The 26,185-nt window shown below is 41.2% G+C and overlaps 1 protein-coding gene across 2 annotated transcripts; it reads right to left on the bottom strand.

Moving 5' to 3' along the window:
• Positions 1-1,588: 1,588 nt before the first annotated feature.
• Positions 1,589-15,546, bottom strand: kpna6.L (karyopherin alpha 6 (importin alpha 7) L homeolog). Of its 2 annotated transcripts, none has more exons than XM_018246737.2 (14): positions 15,390-15,546; positions 9,937-10,070; positions 9,186-9,281; positions 8,986-9,085; positions 8,362-8,456; positions 8,140-8,271; positions 7,903-7,991; positions 6,098-6,197; positions 5,199-5,362; positions 4,410-4,488; positions 4,099-4,224; positions 3,703-3,830; positions 3,443-3,621; positions 1,589-2,536 (listed from the first exon to the last, which is right to left on the bottom strand). In XM_018246737.2, the coding sequence occupies exons 1-14, from the start codon at positions 15,391-15,393 to the stop codon at positions 2,349-2,351; spliced, it is 1,614 nt and encodes a 537-aa protein (XP_018102226.1). In that variant the 5' UTR covers positions 15,394-15,546; the 3' UTR covers positions 1,589-2,348. The 2 variants fall into 2 exon arrangements, with proteins under 2 accessions (XP_018102226.1, XP_018102228.1); XM_018246739.2 differs by having other exon boundaries at positions 5,217-5,362.
• Between the last annotated feature and the right edge of the window lie 10,639 nt (positions 15,547-26,185).

Genomic DNA, 26,185 nt, shown 5'->3' with positions numbered 1-26,185 from the left:
TTACGTTATAATAAAAAAAATGTAATGTAAAAATTAGTTTAATTCCTCATGAGGTAACTTCGGAAAAGTAATCGTTCCGAGTGACATCTCACCGGTGATTTACATTCTAACCGGCAGGAAGGCAGTTCGGGGAGATTAGTCGCCCAAATAAGAGGATATTTGTCACCGGGCGACTAATCTCCACGAATCTGTTGTTTGAGCATCTAAAATGTATTTCCCAGTCAGAATATGGAACAATGAGACTTCTGGCTTGTATGAAAAATGGAGCTATACAGATATGGAGATCTATAAATACAGGAACATTTTTTACTGGAAATTTGCCAAGCAAAGGCTTTTCAACCCCTCTTAGCCCGAGGAAAAACTTTTATGTACGTACCTGAAAAGAATGTAGAGAGTAGTCTTCTTTTATCCAAGTGATTTAATTCCTTACATACAAAAGATACAAGATTGTTGCAGGAAGCCTGGATCAGAGTCTCATGAGTGAAGTGTCTGCATAATACACATTAGGTCTTCTCACCCAATTTTTATCATGGCCAAAGCCATGCAAGTGTCTGTTCATAAGCAACAACCCCCACCCTTTCTCCTTCTGACAATGCTATTATTTCCACTATGCCAATGGGCAGAAAGTCTGCGTAGGGCACAAATAAATGTGTCAAGTAGACTGGAAACCATCAAAATACTAGCCATGTCTTCATTACTTTGCTGTAGATGATGCAAGGAAGCAACATTCTATTTATGGAAATGACACCACTGCAATGAAACCCCATCGCAGATACAGTAGTAACAATTAAAAACATAGCTACAAAGTGGAGAATGATTCTCATACAGAACTAATAATGTATGTATAAAAAAAAGTGCAGTTTGAGGAAAAGAAAATATGAAGTTCTTTAAATGAAATAAATAATCCTCATCTCTGGGTACCTTTTAAAGGAGAAAGCAAGCTAAAAAAAAATCACTGGGGGTAACAAGTTGCTAGACTCTTCCCCAGTGGTTCTGATCATTTACATTCTTTCTCTCGTCCCTAAAAAGGAAAAGATATTTTCTTACAGTCTTCCAGGCTTCTTCGGTGGGTTTTGGCAAGCACATGCAAAAGTACGTAACTTTGTCTGAGATTTATGTATTGCAAATGTAGGCAACTAAAATTGGCACAGGAGACACCTGGAAGGCCGAAAAAAAATGGGTGTGGTGCTCAGCAAACAGTAGGGGTCAAGTGACTAAAATCACTGGGGGGATCCTAACAACTTACCACCCCCAGTGATTTTAGATTATCTTCTCCTTAAAGCCATTGCAACAGTAAGGCGATTTCTCTGTAGGTGGAAAAAAGCGGATGTGTTTCTGCACTGACAGGCACAGCAGACACACAGTGGATAATAGTTATACATGTTTTCGTGCCTATATATCATGTGTGTCGGCACACAGGCGATGCCATGCATTTCATCAGGAGTAGCTATATATGTCAAATCAGCACAGGCCACAGTTTATTGCAGTAGTAAATTATGGATGCAAGCAACACTACTTGCAAGAAACAAATTGCCTTTCACTCAAAAACCATACGTCTCTAGGCATTATGCCATGAAGTCACACACTCTTTCTTGATGAAAATAATTTAATGTTATTGTTCTGCTCTGAATGCAATTAACAGGAAGTCCCGAAAAACCGGTTACCTTCAATAAAGCCAAGCACAGGAAGGACATTTAAGGCAATTAGGAACTTGCACTGCAACCTCCGTCCCATGTCAAACAAGCCTTTACAGCTGTGATCAATTTGCTCCTGATAGTCCACCCTGTGTAGTGACACTTGCTAACTTCAATAGATAGCAGCAAGTATTCTCTTATAAATGAAGCTATACTCTAAAGATAAAGATTACCTCTTACCATGTTGCGCTCCCTTTCACTTCGTTTTTTTTTTATTTTTAAATAAATCTATAATTTTTCCCAACAACAAAAGAAAAACCAAGAGAACAATTCCTTCTGCATCTCACCCCAAATCAAGGGCAACATGCTAACCGCACTCATTTCTGATGCGTTTGATTCCAATCAGTCTCTTTTTCAAACAGAAACAAAAAGAAAAGAAACTCAAAAAATAAAGACTTTCAAAGAAGCATATATGTTTCAGCATTGGGTCAGTGTGGATTGTATACATAGACCTTGCAAAAAGAGTTGGTTGACTCTGGAGTTCATATGCAGATGCTCAAATGCCCAACAGAATCACAGCTTACTCTGCATGAATAAAGCATGAGTGTAAGAGGTGAAGGAAAGAATGTCCTGATTAATTTTCCTGACCCCCCCCTCTCTTGTTGGCAGGGAGAATATGGAGGCAAGGGCTTAGCTTGTCCAACGGATCATTGTTCAGAGCTGAAATCCTTCCATAGGTGCTTCTGTTTGCTGAAAGATATATTGCTGCTGAGATTCATCAACAGAGGGGACCAGCTGAGGGTCATCTTCCTCCACTCCAAAGTAATGTTCTATCAATTCAAATGCTTTTTGGTAGATTTCCTGGTTCTCGTGGCTCTGCAGGAACTCTATTTTGTCAAGACCTTAGCCATGGAAAAGAAAAAAAAATATTAGCCCTTGTTAGCTGCGGAATTTGAGTCGGGAGCAATTTTGGGTATCTGGAGACGGAGATACTAATAACTTTAAATACAAGCACTGAAAATAATCAAATCAGATGTAAGCGCTTCTATGAAGGAGGAAACAGAAGAAACAATTCTGTTTCAAATTGTATTTAACAACTATTCTACAGCTATATCCCAGGTTCAATTTATATAGTTGTATATTTGTAGTTTAACTTTGGTTTAGCGTAACCAAAGTATATGGTTTATATTTTTTTAACTTTGGCAGTGATAAAATGCCTTGTATGTTGTGTACATAACATGGAAAATATTAAAGGAACAGTAACACCAAAATAAGAAAGCGTTTTAAAGTAATTAACATATATAATGTACTGTTAGCGTGCACTAGTAAAAGCTGTGTGTTTGCACAAGTTACATAACAAATAAAACACCATTGTATTGGACAGGGCTTATCTGTCATGTGCTATGTAACCTCTGCCTTTTCTCCAGCTTGAAGAGCTGTCCCCATGGCTACACAGTAGTTTGTTTATATAAATGATAGTCATTTTTCTGAAGCAAACACCTTAGTTTTAACAGTACAGAGCAACAGTACATTATATTTTAATTACTTTGATACACTTTCAGTTTTTGGTGCTACTGTCCCTTTAAAAACAGGAGTTGGAGGGATCATAAAATGAGGATTTATGTACCATCTCCACACCCCTGCTTATATACATGACTAGGATGTTACCTAACATGCATATAACTTAAAAACAAAAGTTTGTTTGCTACCCTTTAGTTTTCATCTGCTCTTAATAAAGTGGCGTTTTTGCAGTGGAGCACTTATAGCCTCACCCACAGACAAAACACAAGTCTAGCAGTCAGTCTCACCGTATGCCTCTTCAATCAGTCCACAATATGGGTTGATACCATTGCCTCCATGCTTTGCTTCTTGCTCACCAAGCCGTAGTATATTTTCCAGTCCATTTAGGGCAACCTGAACAATCTTTGAGTCCATGACTGTGAGAAGGTCACACAAAGGTTTAATGCAGCCAAGGTTCACCAGGTACCTAACAAAAGATTACACCAATAAAATCCTCTATCATCTGCTTGAATTTCTTTTTAGAAATGTATCTGGCTTCAAGACATACCTGATTTGCTCTGGTGTGCCACCAGATGTTGCATTAGTGATTGCCCATGCAGCCTCTTTTCGGGTTCGAAATTCAGCTTTTTGCAAAATCTCAATCAAAACTGGAAAAATGTTTGCATCAGCAACAACCTTTAAGAAAAATAGAGGCAATGACAGATGAGAGAAATGCTCTGTATACATAATAATAGTTTAAAAAAACACACACAAATACACAAGTGGCAACTGATATTAGCAGTATATGGGTGGGGATAGTTAAGAGAGACGCATTACATTAAATAATTTTGTATTTAAATCATGGGAAACACTTATTTAGTTGGACTTTTGTTTAGGTATCAACTAGTAACATACAAATTAAAGAGATCTGGTAATGGCATTCAAGGTCAGCCATGCTCAATACCTGTATTTGGCCTCTGTTGCCAGCAGTAATGTTTGAAATTGTCCAGCAGGCCTCCTTCCGGATGGACTCTTTTGGGCTGCTCAAAAGATGAAGGAGGCAGGGAAGAGCTGAACAGTTTAAGATGACCTGCAAAAAGGTAGTTATATTAAATTTGAAAGTTTTAACAAAGGAAATAAAAAGCTTTATAATAGTGATACAAATGCTATTCATTCAGTCACTGCAGTTAATCAATGAATAACTTCTGGACTGGAACAAAATTGGTCACACCGGTTTCACTTTAGCTGGTCACATGTACATCAATGCTCCTTTACCTGTGTCTGGATATCATCTCCAGTGACAATATTTCCTACAGCCCTGAGTGCTGGAGAAGCCACCTTGTAATCATTGTGCCTAAGGAAGAAAAAAATAAATAATTGACTCCAACTAGCTGATTTTAAAGGAGACATACAGCATAGCTAAAACACATCCCAATGCTGTAGGCAATATTGAATATATGGTGCTGGTTTTATTTTCAGCAAAAAGTTAATATTCCATTTAAAAAAGGCCCCTTTTATCGGAGCTCACTATAGATCTACTACAGTCCCTGTCCATGTTTCAAATGAAAGGTGGGTGTGTCCTAACAGAAGCACGAGGGGGACAGCCTGGTCTGGATTGGGGTCCAAATAGGCCCTGGCATCCCAAGGACACAAAGGTCCAAACAGCACCCTCCAGCTCACTAAACAGTGACTTTTTTTGGCTTCTTACAGCGGCCCTCTGGCATCTGTCAGACCCCACAGATAGCCAGCCTGGGCCTGAGGACAGCCAATGACAGACCTGCATTCACCAAACAAAGCGAAGCTTCAGTTCTCCGCCAGGTCAGCTTAGCTGCCGATTGGTTTCTATCCTACAGTGCAGTGAGAGGAGTGCCACTGGCTCTCCTGCATAGCCTGGGTAAGGAGGCAGCATGAAGTGGAACAGATGGCGGGACATTTTTGTAGAAATGTTCAGTTAAGTAACTAAAAAACGTCACCTTTTCAGCACATTCCTTCTATATTTAAATATAGTATAATACACTGGCACATTCTTGGTTTTTTATGCATCACCCCCATTTACATACTAACATTAGGAGCTCCACTAGCCTGCGGCAGACTCCAGAGTCTATGACCGCCTGAATCTTCTCATTAGGGCCATCGGAGAGATAAGAAAGCGCCCAGCAGGCATCGGCTAACAGGTCTGAATCACTGCTGAATAGAAGACGAGACAGCACAGGAAGACACGGAGACACCTACAGAGATAACACACGCTGTTACAACACACGCTGCAACATTAAAGGAATTCTTCAGTACAAAAATAAAAATTGGGTAAATAGATAGGCTATGCAAAATAAAAAATGGTTCTAATATAGTTAGTTAGCCAAAAATATAATGCATAACGGTTGGAGTGACTGAATAGCCAGAACACTACTTCCTGCTTTTCAGCTCTCTTGGCTTCCACTGACTGGTTACCAGGCAGTAACCAATCAGAGACTTGAGGGGGGGGCACATGGATCATACTTGTTGCTTTTGAATCGGAGCTGAATGCCAAGGATCAATTGCAAACTCACTGACCAAATATATACCATGTGGCCCCCCTTCAAGTCGCTGACTAACTCCGAGTTATAGAGCTGAAAATAGGAAGTAGTGTTCTGGCTATTATATTAGATATCCAGTCACTCCAGCCTTTATACATTACATTTTTGGCAAACTAACTATATTACAAATGTTTTTTATTTGCTTGTATCAGTCTTGTGTAATGGCATCCAGAGCCACTGCGTCAGCCCGGATGCAGACACATGAACCAGATTTCGGTGCTGAAATGCATACTCACGTTTCGGCACCGAAATGCCTGTGGAAGGGCATAAGCCTTAGGGGAAAGTAAAAGAAACAATACAATCAATACCAAATAAAGACTGCATGCAAACCCAGAACCATTACAGGATAGAAATCATGAAAAGGAAAATTAAAAATAGAAGACAGAGAACCTTGTCAAAGTCTGGAGGTGGGTTCTTTCCTCGACAAAGGTTAGACAAGGCCCAGACTGCATTTCGGGTCATGGTGAGACGGGTTGATTTGGTAAGGAGACTGAGGGGAAAAAAAAAAAAAAACATATATATATATATACATATATATACATATATATAAATATATATATATATATATATATATAAATATATAAATATATATATATATATATATATATATATTTATTTATTTTGACATACCATACTATATTTTCCACTTTCATATCTATTTACTATCCATTGTACTGTTAACGGCTTAGTTTAATATACACTGTACAAAACATCCATGCCCCATTCAATATAAAGAGAACAAATTCCAACCATGGCTACAGCAAACACTGTAGTGTACCTCATCACAGCATAAACGTGCCTGCAATTCTCAGTGTGTGCAAATAGATGTGCAAGGTCATCAAAAGGTTGTTAAATATCAAGGCTAAAATTCAAATCACTAACCACAGAACATCTTCCAAAAGCTCCATTCTCAGATGCAATAATGCTGCAACAATAAAATATAGTATGCCACAATGTACAGCTGGTAAACTAATGTTACTGAAGCTCATTTAGCAACCCTGGGCAAATTTACACCTGAGCAGTATCTCATGGCAACCCATCATATTTTCTATTTCGCTGTTCTAATTGCAAGTGGCAAATGAGTGACCCAATTATATAGTTATGAACAAGGGAAAAATGTTAGCTTAAGCAAGCAATGCATTTAGAACAAAGAAATTAGAACATGGGAATAACCTGTTTTTTCTCATAAAGAAAAGTCATACAAACTGGTAAGCATAATATCCTTTCAAAATTTGACAAGACCCAGCAAAGGGCCAGGCCTGGGCCTTTATAGTTCTATTTTCATATAATTTATTTTAATTTCATATCAGTTGTAGAATTAATGCATCTAGGAAGTGGGCATTTTATGCTCTTGATATTATTGTACTTCCTGTTTGTTGCAGAAAATAAAATATCATACTTGATTAAATAACTAATTTTTATTAAATATAATAATTATGTTTTTACATTAAACAAAGCAGATAAGAATACACATTTAATACAGCGATACATATCTCATACAGAAGTCAGGGAGTGTCATCAAACAATCATTATTCATAGGGTTGGCAGTGTATGGGGATTAACCATTACTGTGGCTACTAAATCTTGACAACTAGGCTGAAGAGAAAAGTTCTTACCAAGAAACATTCGTTTCAATATTGGAAGTAATAACAATTAAACAGAGATAAACAGATTAAACATAATGGAGATTCAGTCTTTGGACGCTGAAAGTTCCAAAGGGCTCACCGGTTTCTAAGAAATAAAGAGTGTTATGTATCCTGGTGATGCCCAACTCAAATAACCTGTTAGCTTCCACCTAACATTTAATTCCAGCTAAAGTAGAGAGAGCGGGGGGGGGGGGGGGTTTTCCATTTTGCTGCAATGGAGAGGTGGGCAGCTGTTAGAATTTGATTAATCAGAGTTTGGGGTGGATCTGCAGATCTTTGGAAATGGTTTGCCCAGCAGAAAGGTACACAGATCAGGCGGTATTGGATTGCGCAATATCTTACTCAGTAATTGGGAAACCTCTGACCATACTGAGAGTATAGCCAGGCAAAACCAAAATACTTTTTTAACATGGCTTTGCTCCAGACTACCAGGGCACGTAATATATTCTATTTTTTCCTTAGCATACTCAAGACTTAGTTGCACTTCTCACCTTGCAAACTTGTATGGCCCACAAAATATTGTACACACCAAGTATCCTCAGTACTCACTTGAGAAGAGGAGGAAGGATGTCACAGCTTAGAACATAGTCTCTGCACACTGAACTGTCACCTGCAATGTTGCCCAGAGCCCAAACAGCCTGGGAAACAGGGGAAAAAACATCACTGTTTAAAAGGTTAAATGATCAGAACATGTATAAAATACAACAGAAAATAGAAAAATGTACTGAAAACATTAAGAGAAAAGGGATGATGTTACATAAAGGATGGATAATTCAGAATTCATACCTGTTCTTGTACATCTTCATAGTCAGAGTTTAGCAGCTGAATGAAAATTGGAACTGCCCCTGCTTCTATTACGATTTTGGTTTGTTGTGAGGTTCCAGAAGCTATATTCGTAAGGGCCCAGGCAGCTTCAAACTGCAAATGGAACCATTAAAACCGAAACCTTTTTAAAATACATTTTTAAGTTTTCCTACAGCTTTTTCAAACTAATTATGATTCACACACCTGTAGTGTATAGTTGTCACTCTTCTTCAGAAATTCTACAAATCGCTCTACTACTCCTGGGGCATTGATCACCTCATCTATTGGTGGATTTGGCTCTGAAACAAATATTGAGGTTTTTTTAAGGCAGTCTTATGTAGCTGCAAACTAAGATAGCACAGTATTTGATCTTAACAATCAGTGATTTCCACAGAACATTTTTACCTGGTACCAAGTAAAGTCAGTCAGTTGTTACCCTCAAAATAACAATAAACCAGCAATTATGGCCACCTAGAGGAATTATGGTATTCACTGACATTGCCTTTTAATTCACAGAAACACGTATTGCCTTTTAATTGCCTGAATCAAATGCTAAAGGTAGCTTTCCCCAAGTATCTCACAATATATTCTATTTTCCCCATGATATTTGTTAGTTTAACAATATTAAACAACTTATTAAGAGCATGGTTACATTTATAAGTATAAAATTGTAGCACATTAATTATTTTCACAGGCATGTATTTAATAGTTGCCAGACCATTCCTGCTTTCCAATGTCCAATTTTTGAGCAGTGCTCATTATTGCCTGTCCTCGTCTCTCATGGTCCACATACAGCAAATGTAATATTCAAATACTTTCACTACTAACCTTTGGATAAGAGCTTTCTGAATTTCTGTGTAGTAGCTAATTGTAGGTCAGGGTCATCAGAGAGAAGTAATGCTACCATCTCGCGGGTAATAACTCCATCCTAAAGAAGCAAGTCACAAAAAATGACAGAAGTCACACAAAATGACAACACAAAACATCTGTGACTTTAAACAATGCTACAATAATCTCTTATGATCTACCCCAGGGGTGGTAGAGCTGACATGAGAATCCATCAGTGGTCCGTCAAACATGGCGGTATCCTCTGGAGCCAACTCCACATTCCGACGTTTAAAGAGCTACATATGGGAAAAACAAAAGCTCAGTTACACAACTGCACACTCTACTTGCTCAATCAATTCAGAACACCTATTGATATCTAACTCACAATTTTATGCCTACATGTTTGTAATTATTAAACTCATAAAGCAACAATGAAAAAGTTTTCTGATGCATATTACAAAGATACAGCAGTCTGTCGGCTGACTGCAACAGGTCTGGGTAGTATGTTTGTACTACAAAAGTAGTATTATTGTTATATAAAGTTAGTATCTTTGCAGCCTCCATTCAGAGACTATATATTATCTATAATAAATGAAAAGAATTAGAACATTGCCAGGCAGTGTGAACGAGTGAATTTTTTTGAAGCTGGACCAATTGCTTGGAATAGACTTTCCATTTATGTGGATGGCAATCACATGGACCCCTGCAAAGCACTGCTCCTCTACTTTAATGTATGTGTAAGGAATATTACTTCTCTTGATATCATGGATTATACAAATGAGCTGAATGCTTCAGTAGAAGTATATTCTAAAGTCTTAAGTGGAAAAGCAAATTAAAATACCTAGTTACTATTTGCTGAACTTAAATTGGAAAAATATACTGTAGCAAAAATGTAGCATGTACAAAAGTTTGGGCGCCGTCTTAGTAACTGTAATAAGATGCAATCTGTACCTGTTGTTCCCTCTTCTGTTTCCGGAGCTGGATGCCTTCTTCCTCACGACGCCGGCGCATCTCTTCAGGGTTCAGAGCCTTGTTCTTGTAGCTCTTCATCCGACTGTTGTCCTTTCCGGGGCTTGCCATGGTGTCTAGATGGTTTTTGAAGCATGGGACAGTTTACATTTCCCTCCACCTTCTATAGCTTAGCCAAATATGCATATTTAAAGAACAAACTTTTATGAAGGAAACATATAAATGATGAGGACCTAAAACATATAAATGATGAGGACCTAAAACTACTAAGATATCAGAGTAATTCCCCCAGGGAGACCCAATTTCTTGTCCATAAGTCACCTGAGCCCTGAAAACAAATAGGGCCCCCAATAAAAGAGAATGCACACATTGTCATGCTCCTGATCCACCTGGCCATACCCAATTATACCAAAACAGCACACACTCCATACAAGCCTTGCAACATTTGTAACACACAAATCAAACCTTTAGACCTCTTGGAGCCCCCTTCTGTAACTGGGCACCTGACTCCAGATGGTCGCTGCAGGCCCGGACTGGCAATCTGTGGGCTCTGGCAAATGCCAGAGGGGCTGCTATAAGGTGCCATAGAAAGTCAGTGGGCTGGTGGGGGCTGATTGGGCCTCTGTGTGGGCTGATTGGGCCTCTGTGTGGGCTGATTGGGCCTCTGTGTGGGCTGATTGGGCCTCTGTGTGGGCTGATTGGGCCTCTGTGTGGGCTGATTGGGCCTCTGTGTGGGCTGATTGGGCCTCTGTGTGGGCTGATTGGGCCTCTGTGTGGGCTGATTGGGCCTCTGTGTGGGCTGATTGGGCCTCTGTGTGGGCTGATTGGGCCTCTGTGTACCAGGGTCTATTTTGACTCTCAGTCCAGACCTGGGTGGCTGTATAAAAATAAAGCCAATCCTACATTTCTTAGGAAGTAAATATGTGTGAGCTGTACTCTCAAGAGAGTAAAGGGATAACAGGAAACAAATATATCCAAGATATCCAGGAGGTTCATGGCAGTGCTAGAACCTGCACCTGACAGGAACAATAAACGTTATAATTAAATTATGGAAAAATTGTAAAAAAATAAGAAATGGAATGTAATTGAAAATAAATCTAGTATATTTCTGGGGTCTGAAGAAAAAACTGAACTGGAAGAACTGTTTGGAAGCTCACAGCTGCAACAGAGAGCAACACAAGTTAAGGTGGCCATAGACGCAAAGATCCGCTCATTTGGCGACAAACCAAACGAGCGGATCTTTCCCCCATATGCCATTAACAAGCATGGCTGTATCGGGGGTAATCTGATTTTTCCGAACGATCTGATTACGATGTGCCATGGGCTCCAGCGGGATCGGTCATGTCAAGATCAAACCTGACCGATTGACCAAAGGACCGATCTCCGCCGGACGAAAGCTGTCGGCACTCCCCACACACGATCCGAAAATCGTGCGAATCCTCGATTCGTACGATAGGATCTGTGTGTCTATGGCCACCTTAAGTAAGTAGTGAGCTGGGAGGAAGCAGGGTGGGGCACATACATTAGAAAAGATTAGCAGTGGTAGAGTTAGTAGTGGCACGTTCCTGTTAAAATTGGAAAATATCACTATCCCTTTAAGAGAAGAGAGGCTGAGCATTGCAACTTTTTTTTTTTGCATAAAAAGTATTTAGAATATAAATCTGGGATCTCTCAATGAATATAACATCAAGTACTTAAAGGAAACGGAAAGTTAAACTAAAGAATTAGCTTAGAAATGTTGTACATTATGTTTTGTGCTTCTGTACCAACCGAAGGCAACCACAGCCCTTTTGCAGTAAAGATCTGTGTCTCCAAGAATGCCCCAGTAACTCCCCATCTTCTATTCTGCTGATACACTGCACATGCTCGGTGCTGCTGTCACTTACTGAGCTTAGGGACTATCTCACAATATACAGTACACATAGAATAGACATGTCACAATATAAGGATGATTAGTAATACAGATAATTACTACATGGCAGCACAGAAACCAGTGCAACTAGCATGATAATTTAATAATCAGCCCTGTAGCATCAGCTTATATTATAGACAAACCTAATTTTCTGCTGGATACTTAGTGACGACCCCTAAGCTTAGCTTCTCAACAGCTGCTCAGAGCCCACTAAGCAAGTGAGTGTCACAAATACTTTCCAAGATGGTGACCCCCTGTGTCAAGTTTGAAGTCCTGGATCATTGCTGCTATTGACAAGCTGAAACTTTAGGTTGGTGCAATAAGTTCACTATATAAAACATGGCATTTTAGCCATTCATTTTTAGGGTTTAGTTCTCCTTTAAGGTGCCTTGTGCCCCTATAGTGTCATGAAACTCCTTGGTGACTTCTAATATGCTTATAATTTACAATAGGGGGTATAACATTTCATAAACAGACAGATAACTTGTTTTATTTAGGATAAGCTGTCCAATACTTTACCATACCTATTTTCCCTAATCACTTCTTGCCTGTCCCCATATACATCTAATGACATCTTAAGCTCTTCAAATTCACGTGAATTATTTTTCTGATGTACAGTCTTTAATAACGTAACATATATCTTTAGAAAAAAAAAAGTTGATTGATTTCATCTGTTGCAAAGAGTGCTTAATGATTATACAATAAGCATGGTAGATTATGAAAAACCAAAAGCTATGAAAATAGAAAATGCACCCCCTGTTTTAAATTATGATAATCACATGAAAACTTAAGCGTTGTGTGGTAATGGTGACCTTCTATTATATTATATTCTTATATTTAACAACAGAGGGTACATCCCTACCTATTCCCTCCTTTTCGGATATGCCTTTTGCTGATTTTCCAACATGTGGGTCAATCAATCCTTCCTTAGGGGAGTTACTTAGAAATTTGCAACCCTTTGACATGGCTTAACTTTGGGGAGAACTGACTGACAAGCTGGTTCTGTGACCCGTGTCTAGCCTACATGAGGACTGTGACGCCCCCTGCCAAGTGGGAAACAGCTCTTGCCACTCAGCAATATGAGTGTATGGAACTGTAAGAAACAGCGGCAATCAAATGCATGAAGAGTAGCCAGGTAGCATTTTAAACAATACTAAACAGTTACAACTTTGTAGCAATACAAATCCAGAGGAACAAAAATGACAGTCGTACTGTTTGCTTTTCATTCTGGAGTGTATGCAAAATGAATCTACCATTCAGAACTGCCAATGTACTATTTATATATGTATTCACAGACAGCTATACAAACACTGGTAAATGAAGATATATATGTATATATATTTCTGCGAAGGATCAGCACACACTGTTTATAAAGTGAAGTAGTAGTGTTTATTTCAAACAAAACACATTCTTATCCGACGTTTCGGTCCCACCTTTTTCACGTCCCAGGTGGGACCGAAATGTCAAATAAGAATGTGTTTTGTTTGAAATAAACACTACTACTTCACTTTATAACAGTGTGTGCTGATCCTTTGCAGAAATATACATGCTTTATTGATCGTGCACCGCTGGCTACATCTGTCTGAGTGCTGGTACTGTGGGACTATGTATGTATGTATGTATGTATGTATGTATGTATGTATGTATGTATGTATGTATGTATGTATGTATGTATATATATATATATATATATATATATATATATATATATATATATATATATATATATATATGCTAAAAATTAAGAAGGTGTTTAATATTTGGCCCTTCTTAAACACCTTCTCAATTTTTAGCATTAATGTAACAAGCAATTGAGCCGTTCATGCAGGGTATACTATTACATGGGAATGTTACAATGTTGCTACAAAGTAGATAGTGTTACATGTTGCTTTGGTTTTAACTTCATTTGTTAATATGTTACAAGATGACAAAGTTTTTTTAATATAGCCATATGGGGATGGTTTTAAAACTTATGGATTATCAAATACTACTAATGTGGGTTTGTTTGAATAGGTTGCGGATTTAGTGATGAAGTATGTCCGTCAATTTAGCTGCTTTTCCCGCCAGTAAGTGTATTTAAGACAATTGTACTGTTAGTATACTTTGAGAAAGGCTCTAGGGAGGGCCGAAACGTTAGTCCATAATTTTTCAATAAATGTATTATTTTTTAAGTCCTGTGAGTGCTGATCCTTTTTTTCGTATTGTATGCTGAATCTATTGATCGTGCACCCAGGCATCCTAACAGTTTTTTATGCGAGTGCTGGCATCTCTTCTAATTATATATATATATATATATATATATATATATATATATATATATATATATATATATATATATATATATATATATACATATATATATACATACATACATACATACATAGGTAAGTTGCTTGAAATTATATATTCATCATGCAAAAAAATTTGGGAAAGATTCCCTATAAAGGTGGCAAAAGTAGGTTTCTGAGAAATCCCAGACATACACTCTCTGGGGCAGATTTATCATGGGTCGAATTTCGAAGTGGAAAATACTTTTGATCATCGAATTGAATACTACGAAATTTGAAGCCGAATTTGTAGGATTTTCAATCGATTTTATCGTACGATTTTCCTTCAAATACAAAAAACGCAGAAATATGCTCTGGAAGGTCCCCATACGGTAACATAGCACTTCAGCAGGTTTAAGTTGGCGAAGTATTAAAGTCAGTGGCGGAACTACCGAGGGAGCAGGGGGTGCGAGCAGGCCAGGGCCCGCACCCCCTCAGGGCCCCCCGGCAGCCCCGCACACCACTGTAATCACCCTGTCAATGCGCCGTACGGAGGGGGCGCGGCCCGGCTGTGCGCCACGCACCAGGGCCTGCCCCCTCTAGGAACGCTGCTGATTAAAGAGACAGTACTTCTATTATTGAATGGTTAAACAGTCAAATGTTTTTACTTCGAATTGAAGGTCGAAGTCGTAGTAGCCTAATGATGGTCTAAATATCCAAAAATTACTTCGAACTTAGAATTTTTCAACTTTGAAAATTCCCTCGATTTCACTTCAATCCTTGATAAATCTGCTCCTCTCTGTGTTACTGGAAGCTGTCAGTCGCTCAAAAATAAAGATTTCCTAGAATAATACATACACCAACAAAACGATACTAGTAAACATGCAGGAACATGAAACAAAAGCTGCAGGCTTTAGCGGCCACTCATATGCATTAGTATTAGCAGAAACCTCCTCAGGATTAACTCCAACACCAAAAGAAAGTGCCCATTACTATTATACCCTCAATCTTCCACCGAGGAGACATTACAAATAAAACTAGAAGGACGTCCCCCAACATATAACACTGTAACTCTTACAGCCATGGCCCCACTTCTGGCTTTCTCAGGGTGGGGTCACATTTACCCCGGTGGGGATCCCTGTTATTTAACTTTCACACACTCTGACCCAGGTCGAATAACATTTACCCAGGCATGTACGCACAATACTCAGTGCTGTTATTACTCCGCTCGAATATTAAATCTACAAGGGTCTCACCCATGCTTGCACCCGGTCTGTCAGGGCCTCTCCCGGCTCCTCTGGGACAATATGTCTGACAGACGGAAGCTGCTGAGGGACAACCTAAGAAAAGCGATCTGACGGGCGCACGAAAACGTAGAGAACGCAGGCGTGCGTGTCAAGAACGTTACGTGCTTTACTCTTGTTTAAAGGTAGAGTGTACATAAGCTTATAATCGATTTTTGCATACAGTGTTATTGCTGTGGTGTAGTCTAGTTCCTGCCCTCTGTTGTGGAAAGCATATAGATTATTTACTTGGAAGAAGTGAGGTATGAGACCACTATGCCAACACTGAACCCCATTCATTAGAATTATAGTTCTACCTCGCGCCCTGGCTGCACCAACATGAGAACTGCAGGTACTTGGGGGCTGTGATGTCTGCTTCCTCTATAGTTGCAATATAACTCTATTTTAAAAATGCCTTATTTCCGTAGGCTGAAGATTATATTTCATTTTCCTGATAAGGTCTCTTCATGTGAAGAGCTAAACCTGTATTCAGATATGATATATATTCCCCTTTACTTTTGTATTTATATGATTTTGCCTATTAGTTGGTCCATTGCGCAATAAACGTCATGTTCAAACCTCCGCTGATCTGTTCCTAATAATGTGACAATGCTGCCTATTTTGTTTTAGTAAAAGCAGCATATAGAAGCTGTGCATGGAGCTGAGGAAAGACGACCCTCTTCTTTGTTTTCAAAGAATTCCTGATTCAAGTTTTCTTCCAGCTTCAAGATAAACGATGTGCCCTGGAGTAAGATACGGCATGCTTTTTAATGCTGGCATGTCTTGGGTTACTATGCTGAATAGTAATTATACTGGCACAACTGGGGTTAATATCCATTTTATTTAGTGATTATTCTGGAATGTCTGGGGTTAATATGCCCTTTATCCATTTTCTTTAACGATTATACTGGCATGGCTAGAGAGTGTAAAATGATTGTGGGTGTGGTCAAAAAGTGGGGGTTGCCAAAACTCTACACCAGCAGATCTTTTGATACCTCAATAAGTCTGTGACTGCACAGCAAGTGTGGGAGCATATAACTTAAAGGGATACTGTCATGGGGAAAAAAATGTTTCAAAATGAATCAGTTAATAGTGCTGCTCCAGCAGAATTCTGCACTGAAATCCATTTCTCAAAAGAGCAAACAGATTTTTTTATATTCAATTTTGAAATCTGACATGGGGCTAGACATATTGTCAAATTCCCAGCTGCACCAAGTCATGTGACTTGTGCTCTGATAAACTTCAATCACTCTTTACTGCTGTACTGCAAGTTGGAGTGATATCACCCCCCTCCCTTTTCCCCCCCAGCAGCCAAACAAAAGAACATTGGAAAGGTAACCAGATAGCAGCTCCCTAACACAAGATAACAGCTGCCTGGTAGATCTAAGAACAACACTCAATAGTAAAAACCCATGTCTCACTGAGACTCATTCAGTTACATTGAGAAGGAAAAACAGCAGCCTGCCAGAAAGCATTTCTCTCCTAAAGTGCAGGCACAAGTCACATGACCAGGGGCAGCTGGGAAATTGACAAAATGTCTAGCCCCATGTCAGATTTCAAAATTGAATATAAAAAAAATCTGTTTGCTATTTTGAGAAATGGATTTCAGTGCAGAATTCTGCTGGGGTAGCACTATTAACTGATTCATTTTGAAACATTGTTTTCCCCATGACAGTATCCCTTTAAGTTATATGCTCCCACACTTGCTGTGCAGTCACAGACTTATTGAGGTATCAAAAGATCTGCTGCGTGTAGAGTTTTGGCAACGCCCACTTTTTGACCACACCCACAATCATTTTACACTCTCTAGCCATGGTCCTGCCCCTTTTATGATGCTACTCCCCATGGCTCCGCCCCCTTTGTGGTGCCCTTATTGTCTCCGCCCCTTTTTGCATCATGTCCGCCCCCCACCATGGCCGGTAATCTTTTTTTTTTTTTTAAAAGGTGGCAACCCTAGGGGGAAGTACAAAGAAGGATAGGCAGGTTTTAGTTATAGGGGATTCAATAATTAGAAAGGTGGATAGTGTAATCTGTTGTACGGACCCTTCATGCCGAACAATCTACTGATTGCCTGGTGCTAGGGTTCGGCATGTGGTGGAACGAGTGGACAGGTTATTGGGAGGGGCTGGGGATAGGGTTGCCACCTTTCCCTGTGGCTCCAGCCGGACAGGGGGTGGTCCCGTGACGTCAGTGGGCGTTCCCGTGACGTCAGTGGGCTGTCCCATGACGTCACGGGGCGGAGCTATGACGTCGCTATCGCCGATTGGCCGATCGCGGCGTCAATCAAGCTAATCCCGCCCGGTTTTCCTTATTTGGAAAACCGGGCAGGAAGCATTGAACCGGGCAGCCCTTCAAAATACCGGGCTGTCCGGTTCAAAACCGGACAGGTGGCAACCCTAGCTGGGGAAGACCGGGCAGTCTTGGTACACATAGGTGCTCTGCTGTCCTGTGACTTTTGTGTGATGGGAAAATGGTGCCAGCAGGGACCAAGGTTGCAGGATGGCAGAGCAGAGTAAAAACACTAGAACTGCACTGATGCAGACAGCGTTCATCCACCCCTCCTCCTGTGGCCCGCCCCTCCTCATAAGTAAAGGTGGACACACACTATTAGATCCGCTCGTTTTGTGAGGTCATTAAACATGAGGATTTTTACCCGGGTGCACCTGATCTCCGAAAAGAAAACCATGCTCCTGACAAATTCTTCTTCTCCTGCTGACTTTGCTTCCAAAGATAGATTAAATCTCTGCAGTTGGTTTTCCATCTGAGGACATGAGATTTTAGAAGGGTGCCAAGATGTTTGCCATGTATTTGCAACATGGGCTTACTTTTAAATTAGTTTTAATAAATGCTTGACTGTGCTTCTGTTTGAGCAGATGACATCCCAGCAACAGATCACCAGGACCGGTTCATACAGCACTGGGTTTGTTCTCTACAAACAACTGAAAATCTAGCTGCAGATATTTTGGACAGGACCTTTTGATGAATGCACAAAATGCCTAAATGTCTTTAAATGGGTGGTTCACCTTTAAAAGGGACCCGTAACCCAAAAAAAATATTCAAAATCCTATTTTATCACATTAGTCAAGCAAAATGAACTTTAATTACACTATATAAATTATCTGAATCCAAAATTATAGCAAGCAGGCAGCAGTCATTTTGTGGACACTGTTATTAAGAAAAGCCTTGTATCATCTCAGAATCTTGTTTGTGCACCAGAATGGGGGACCTAATGTCCATCCCCATGTCCTGGTTGCACAATTAAATGGTAAAGAGAATGGGGGAATATGTGGAGAGCAGTGACATCTAGGAAGTGCTTAATGGAAAGTGAAAGTAATTGTCTGCCCCACCTCTATGCCCAGGGCATAAAGGAGTGGCAGAATATTTGATTGACAGCTTAGATTTTTAAATGAGCTTACAACAGTTATGAATGCTTTAATAAAAAAGAAATTGGATTTTGTGTTTAATTTGAAAAGGACTTTTATTATACAGATTTTTGTTAACTTTAAGTATCTTATAGAATGGCTAATTCTAAGCAACTTTTTAATTGGTCTTCAGTTTTTATTTTGTATAGTTTTGGAATTATATGCCTTCTTCTTTGGACTCTTTCCAGCTTTTAAATGGGAGGGGGGGTCACTGACCCCATCTAAAAAAACAAATGAACCTAACCCTCCCTTTCCAAAAGCCCCCTAAACTGTTTGACATTGACCCCCCTCCCTGTGCATTAGTCAAAAAACAACCTGTCAACAACAAAAAAACTGACTCTAACTGACTTGGGGCCCTATTGTGGCAAAAGATCTTGAGAGCATTGTCATGCATTTTTCTCAGCTACGAGGTATGCCTACTAATCGGGTTTAAATTTAATCCTTTGAAAGGGGTTGTTCACCTATAACTTAACTTTTATGATGACGTAGACCTAGGGACTGGGGGTTTGGTCCTTGAGATGTTTTCCCCTAAGTACATGACCTCATGTATGCAGTCTTCAGTGTTTTATCATCTGGATCAGGTAGGTACAGTGGTTTTGTGGCTAATATCACTAGTTTGTCCTTGATCCATGTGCCCTCCTGGCCTGATTATAACCTGTCCATTGGCAAGTGCTATACCCCCCCCCCCATCCGTGTGCCTAATTGGGCTTGTCTGAAAAGTGTCCGGCAGCAGTAGGGTGTGTGGCCCCTTCAGCCCTTATGATTTTTACAGATGGGGGAGGAAGGTGGCAGTTAAGGTTAATCTGTTGGAATCCCAGATTTGCTAATGCACTGCTGGTCTGCATGTTCTGTGAGCAGAGCAAGTCCAATGCCAGTTGGTGCAGACAGCTGTTGTAGGTAATTACTCTAGAGATCATTGTTCAGGTGCAGGTAATGAGCAGGTTTCCTCCTACTCCCTCCCTTAGCAAATCAGAGTGATTCTCAGAAGCATTAGGTAAGATTTCTGTGTTACATATCTGTTCTCTTATTGTTTAGGTTTGTTAGTTTTAAATTAATGTACTTCTTTTACTCTGCTTTCGAAGCTAAGGCAATAATGTATGTTAGTAGAACTCTGATCAGCCAGTGTATGTGTTTGTATGGGGATACTAGTTAGCTGGGAATTGGCAGCTAGAGAGTCTGGCCTCTTAACTCTTTAGCAGAGTGCTCTGTCTGGTATAATGTAGTAACCAGACTGAATGTATATATTGTATTTCAGTGGTTCTGGGGCTGACTGATGTAATAGCCAAATATGAATGTACATGTCATACATTTCTTTGGTCCTGGCATGGTTTAATATTACAACCAAACTGAATGTATTAAGGTGGGCATTGAATGTACTGTTTCTATTTTTACAGATGATACTAAATTGTGCAGAACTATATGTTCCATGCAGGATGCTGCCACTTTGCAGAGTGACTTGTCTAAATTGGAAAACTGGGCAGCAAACTGGAAAATGAGGTTCAATGTTGATAAATGCAAGGTTATGCACTTTGGAAAAAATAATATAAATGCAAGTTATACACTAAATGGCAGTGTGTTGGGAGTTTCCTTGAATGAGAAGTATCTAGGGGTCTTTGTAGATAACACGTTGTCTAATTCTGGGCAGTGTCATTCGACTAGAAGAACTTTCATTTGAAGCAACGTAGGGGGTTCTTCACAGTCAGGACAGTGAGGTTGTGGAATGCACTGCCGGGTGATGTTGTGATGGCTGATTCAGTTAATGCCTTTAAGAATGGCTTGGATGATTTCTTGGACAGACATAATATCAAAGGCTATTGTGATACTAAACTCTATAGTTAGTATAGATATGGGTGTATATATAATTTATGTGAAGGTATGGAGGGGTGTGTGTATGGATGCTGGGTTTTCATTTGGAGGGGTTTTTCAACCCAATTTAACTATGTAACTATGTAACTATATGCTGAAACATTTCAGTGGCTTTGGGGCTGGCTAAATTAATAACCAAATGTACATGTTATACATTTCTCTGGTTTTGACACCATTAATATAACAACCAAACTGAAGGTTAACTGTGAGGAATTGGGTCCGCGTTCTGTTCGGCGCGGGCGCGTTAATGCGTGACGCAGGATGCCGGCGACGGGCGCGAAGGCGCCGGCGGCGGTCGCTGGCGCAAGGACGCGGGCGAAAACGCCTAAGACGGATGTGCTGACGTCAGTACTGCGACGCCAGCGGAAAGACGCCAGTTTGGCACCAAACTAACAATATTTAAACCTGGTTCAGACTGAGATGCATTGCCTGGTTATTAGGTTGTTTAACTGAAACCCTAGCGTCTCTATACTTCTCGAATTCCTGTTATCGACCCTTGCCTGTACCCGGACTACGATTCCTGCTGCCTGTCTCGACTTATCGGCCTGTCTCATCGTTTACGAATCTCGCTGCCTGCCTTCTGACCTCGGACCTCCTGACCACGACTTTGCCTAATCCCTTGTACTTCGCTTATCGTCTCATTGGCTACTCTCCACAACACTGCTCCCTGTTCCACTCCAGGTGGGTAGCGGTTGTGTGAGGCGCTTGTGGGTCTATCTACGGCTCCAGCTCCTTCTACGACTGGATTATACTGGTAAGCTTGACAGTATAACCAGGCCCTAGGATGGATCCAGCTGAAGGAGCGTCTCCATTTGCCGTCCTAACCCAACAGCTGTCCTCACTAACACAAGCTGTTCGGGAGCTGCAAAGTGGCTATTCGCAGTTGCAGGAGCATATCAGAACCCATCCGCCAGTTGTTCTTCCTTCCACGGCTGCTGCTCCTCCTCCTGCTCCAACGGAAGTTCAGGTGATTACCTTAAGGAATCTCCGAACCTAAAGTGGCCTTTCCAGAAAAATTCGCTGGTGATCGAAAGGTGTTCCGGAACTTCAGGAGCAACTGTAAGATGCTGTTTACACTTAAACCCCACACATATCCCACTGAGCAAATCCGGGTTGGGGTTATCATTTCCTTCCTTACGGGTGAACCACAGACCTGGGCCTTCCGTCTCATGGATCGTCAAAGTCCTGTATTGGCCACAGTAGATTCTTTTTTTGAGGCGATGGCAGTTATTTTCGATGATCCACACAGAGCCACCACCGCTGAGGCCGCCCTGCGTGCTCTGAAGCAAGGGGACCGTCCAGCGGAAGATTACACGCTGGAATTCCGGCAATGGGCGGATGATACCGAATGGAACCCAGCAGCATTAAAAAACCAGTACCGTTTCGGACTTTCATCTGAGTTAAAAAATGAGTTAGCTCGTACTGGCATCCCTGATAGTCTGGAGGATCTCATCCTCATTTCAATCCAATTGGATCAGAGGCTCAGGGAACGCCGGGAAGAAGAAAAGGCTGAGAAAGCAGGTCTTTCCCCTCAGACTTGGCTGTTACCATCCGCTCCTCCTCCTGTCCGAATGCCTTCCACAAGTTCTCCAGCTGCTCCTCCATCCATCTTCAACATAGCTCCAGAGCCTATGCAGATCGGTGCTATTAGGTCTGCGTTAACTCCAGAGGAGCGTATTAGACGTCGCAGACTTAACCTCTGCCTCTATTGCGGACAAGCTGGTCATCTGCTTCGGGGTTGTCCGACCCGCCCAACGGGTAAGAGGATTTTTGAAAAGGACTTTTCTGGGTGTCATGTTCCTGTGCCTCTCCTGACAGTCTCTTTATCTTTGCAGTGGGGAGACAAGAGGGTCGAACTTCAAGCAATTCTTGACTCTGGGGCAAGCGGGTGTTTCTTGGACAATAAAGTGGCATTGCAGTTCCAGATACCGCTCCAGTCCAAAAAGAATCCTACAACTCTTCGTGTGGCAGATGGTTCTCTGATTACTTCTGGCCCTGTGGTGCAAGAGACTATCTCCCTTTTTGTTTTGTTTAATAAAGGGCATGCTGAACTCATGAACTTTGACGTGGTTTCTTCTCCTTTATTCCCTGTCATCCTGGGATTACCTTGGTTGCAGAAACACAATCCGTCTATCAACTGGGCAACTGGTGAAGTAACTTTTCTTTCAAACTTTTGTCTTTCCCAATGCATTCTCCCTTCAAATGGTGTATGTTCTTTATCTCCTGCCTCTGAGATCCAAGACCTTCTTCCTCAAGCTTATTGGGAATTTACGGACGTTTTCAATAAAAGATGGGCCGACAGGTTGCCTCCTCATCGTATTTACGATTGCCCTATTAACCTTCTTCCAGGGGCTCAAATTCCTTTTGGACGAGTGTATCCGTTATCTGAGTCTGAACTTTTGGAGCTCCGTTCTTATTTAGATGAGAATCTGGCTAAAGGATTCATTAGGCAGTCTTCTTCTCCGGCAGGAGCTGGGTTTTTCTTTGTTGAGAAAAAGGATCATTCTTTAAGGCCGTGTATTGACTACCGAGATTTGAACAAAATTACAGTCAAAAATCGCTATCCACTTCCTCTCATTCCAGAACTTTTCCAACGTTTGGCGGAGGCTAAGATTTTTTCTAAACTGGATCTTCGGGGTGCATATAATCTAGTCAGAATAAGGGAAGGCGATGAATGGAAGACGGCCTTTCGCACTCGTTACGGACATTTTGAATATTTGGTCATGCCTTTTGGTCTCTAACGCCCCTGCGACATTTCAGCACTTCGTTAATGATGTCTTCAGGGACTTTCTTGATATTTTCGTCATCATATATTTAGATGATATCCTTTTTTCTAACTCGTTGGAGGAGCACAGGTTACATTTGAAGAAGGTCCTTTTACAGAAAATTTATAAAGAATTTTTCTCAAGTCATTCTTCCAATTACTGAGTTTACTCGTAATAATCAAAAATTTTGTTGGTCACCACAGGCTCAGGGGGCTTTTGAGAAACTGAAGACACTTTTCAGGCCCAATTCTTCACCATCCAGATGTTTCCCTTCCTTTCACCTTAGAAGTTGACGCTTCAGAACTCGCAGTGGGTGCTGTGTTGTCACAGAGAACCGGGATTCAAGAGGATCTTCATCCTGTTGCTTTTTTTTCCCGTAAGTTGGCCAAAAGCGAATGTAATTATGATGTAGCTGACCGCGAATTACTCGCTATCAAGCTAGCACTTGAGGAGTGGAGGTATCTCCTTGAAGGGTCTAAACATCCGATTCTCATCGTTACGGATCATAGGAATTTGGAGTATCTACGTTCGGCCAAGAGGTTGAGACCTAGACAAGCAAGGTGGGCTTTATTCTTTATGCGATTTAATTTTCATCTCACATACCGACCTGGGTCAAAGAATGTTAAGGCGGATGCTTTATCGCGAATGTTCTCCCCTGAAGATGAAGTTCCTCTGGCTCCTGAGACGATTTTAAATTCTAATACTTTCCTCCTGTTACAGTCTACTCTTGTAGATGGAATTAAAGATGCATCCATAAACGTTTGTGAACCATCATTAGTTCCCAAGGAGGGTTTTCTTCTTCATCAAGGCAAGATTAGAGGTCCTCAAGAATATTCATGATTCCAAACTGGCGGGTCATCCAGGTGTCAAAAAGACTATTATTTCGGCCAAGAGATTATTTTGGTGGCCTGGAATGGCTAAAGACTGTTTCAAGTTTGTCTCATCATGTGAAGTTTGAACCAGATCCAAGGACACTCATTCTAGGCCTATTGGTCTTCTTCAACCACTGCCAGTGCCTTCTCGTCCATGGGGATCAGTTTCTTTGGACTTTATTTCCGATTTACCATTGTCATGTGATTGTTACACCATTGCTGTTTTTGTTGACCGTTTAACTAAGATGGCTCATTTTAAGTCTTTACCAAAACTTCTTCTGCCTCTGAGACTGCTGATACCTTCATTAAGGAAGTAGTAAGACTCCATGGTCTTCCAGATGAGGTGGTGTCAGATCGGGGACCGCAGTTCACGTCACAGTTTTGGAAGTCTTTGTGTGGAGCACTTAAGATTTCGGTGTCCCTTTCCTCTGCTTTTCATCCTCAGTCCAATGGTCAGACCGAGCGAACTAACCAGACCCTCGAGCAATATTTGAGATGTTATTCTTCGTACCTCCAAGATGATTGGGTGAATCTTCTTCCTCTTGCGGAGTTCGCTTATAATAATGCTCATCATTCCTCCATCAGACAGTCCCCTTTCTTTGCAAACTATGGTCTTCATCCAGTAACTTTTCCCCCTGCCATTGTTGCTGATATTTTAGTTCCTGCAGTCAAGGACCGATTAACTTTTCTGTCCAATAATTTCCAGAAACTCCAAGAAAACCTGAAGAAGGCTCAACAAACGTTAAAATTTATGCTGATCGAGGACGGAGAGGTGACCCAGAGTTCAAGGTGGGTGACTTTGTTTGGTTGTCAACTGTTAACCTCAAGCTTTCTTGTCCCAGTAGGAAGTTGGGTCAACGTTTCTTGGGTCCTTTTCCCATAATTCGTCAAATTAATCCTGTGGCTTTCCAGCTTAAACTTCCAGCATCCTGGCACATTCATCCAGTGTTTCATACTGCACTTTTGAAACCGGCCTCAACGTTTCGATTTCCTGGGCGTACGGCTCCTCCTCCGCTTCCTGTTGTGGTTGATGGTCAAGAAGAATTTGAGATTGAGGAGATCTTGGATTCCAGGTTGAGAGGCAAGCATCTTCAGTACCTGGTAAGGTGGAAAGGTTATGGTCTGGAAGAGAATTCTTGGGAACCAGCTTCTAACATCCACGCTCCGGAGTTGTTGGAAAAATTTCATGGAACTTACCCTGGTAAGCCTTCTGGTTGTCGCGTCCTGAGGCCGCTCCTTGATGGGGGGCAATGTGAGGAATTGGGTCCGCGTTCTGTTCGGCCCAGGCGCGTTAATGCGCGCCGGCGCGTGACGCAGGACGCGGGCGAAGGCGCCGGTCGCTGGCGCAAGGACGCGGACGAAAACGCCTAAGACGGACATGCTGACGTCAGTACTGCGACGCCAGCGGAAAGACGCCAGTTTGGCGCCAAACTAACAATATTTAAACCTGGTTCAGACTGAGATGCCTTGCCTGGTTATTAGGTTGTTTAACTGAAACCCTAGCGTCTCTATACTTCTCGAATTCCTGTTATTGACCCTTGCCTGTACCCGGACTACGATTCCTGCTGCCTGTCTCGACTTATCGGCCTGTCTCATCGTTTACGAATCTCGCTGCCTGCCTTCTGACCTCGGACCTCCTGACCACGACTTTGCCTAATCCCTTGTACTTCGCTTATCGTCTCATTGGCTACTCTCCACAACCCTGCTCCCTGTTCCACTCCAGGTGGGTAGCGGTTGTGTGAGGCGCTTGTGGGTTCACTATCTACGGCTCCAGCTCCTTCTACGACTGGATTATACTGGTAAGATTGACAGTTAACTAGGTGTTAAACAGCTTAGTGGTTTGG

Source organism: Xenopus laevis, chromosome 2L (assembly GCF_017654675.1).
Source record: "Xenopus laevis strain J_2021 chromosome 2L, Xenopus_laevis_v10.1, whole genome shotgun sequence".
NCBI classification, from domain to species: Eukaryota; Metazoa; Chordata; class Amphibia; order Anura; family Pipidae; genus Xenopus; species Xenopus laevis.
The sequence above is the reverse complement of the archived record's forward strand: the minus strand, read 5'-3'. Positions and strand labels throughout refer to the sequence as shown.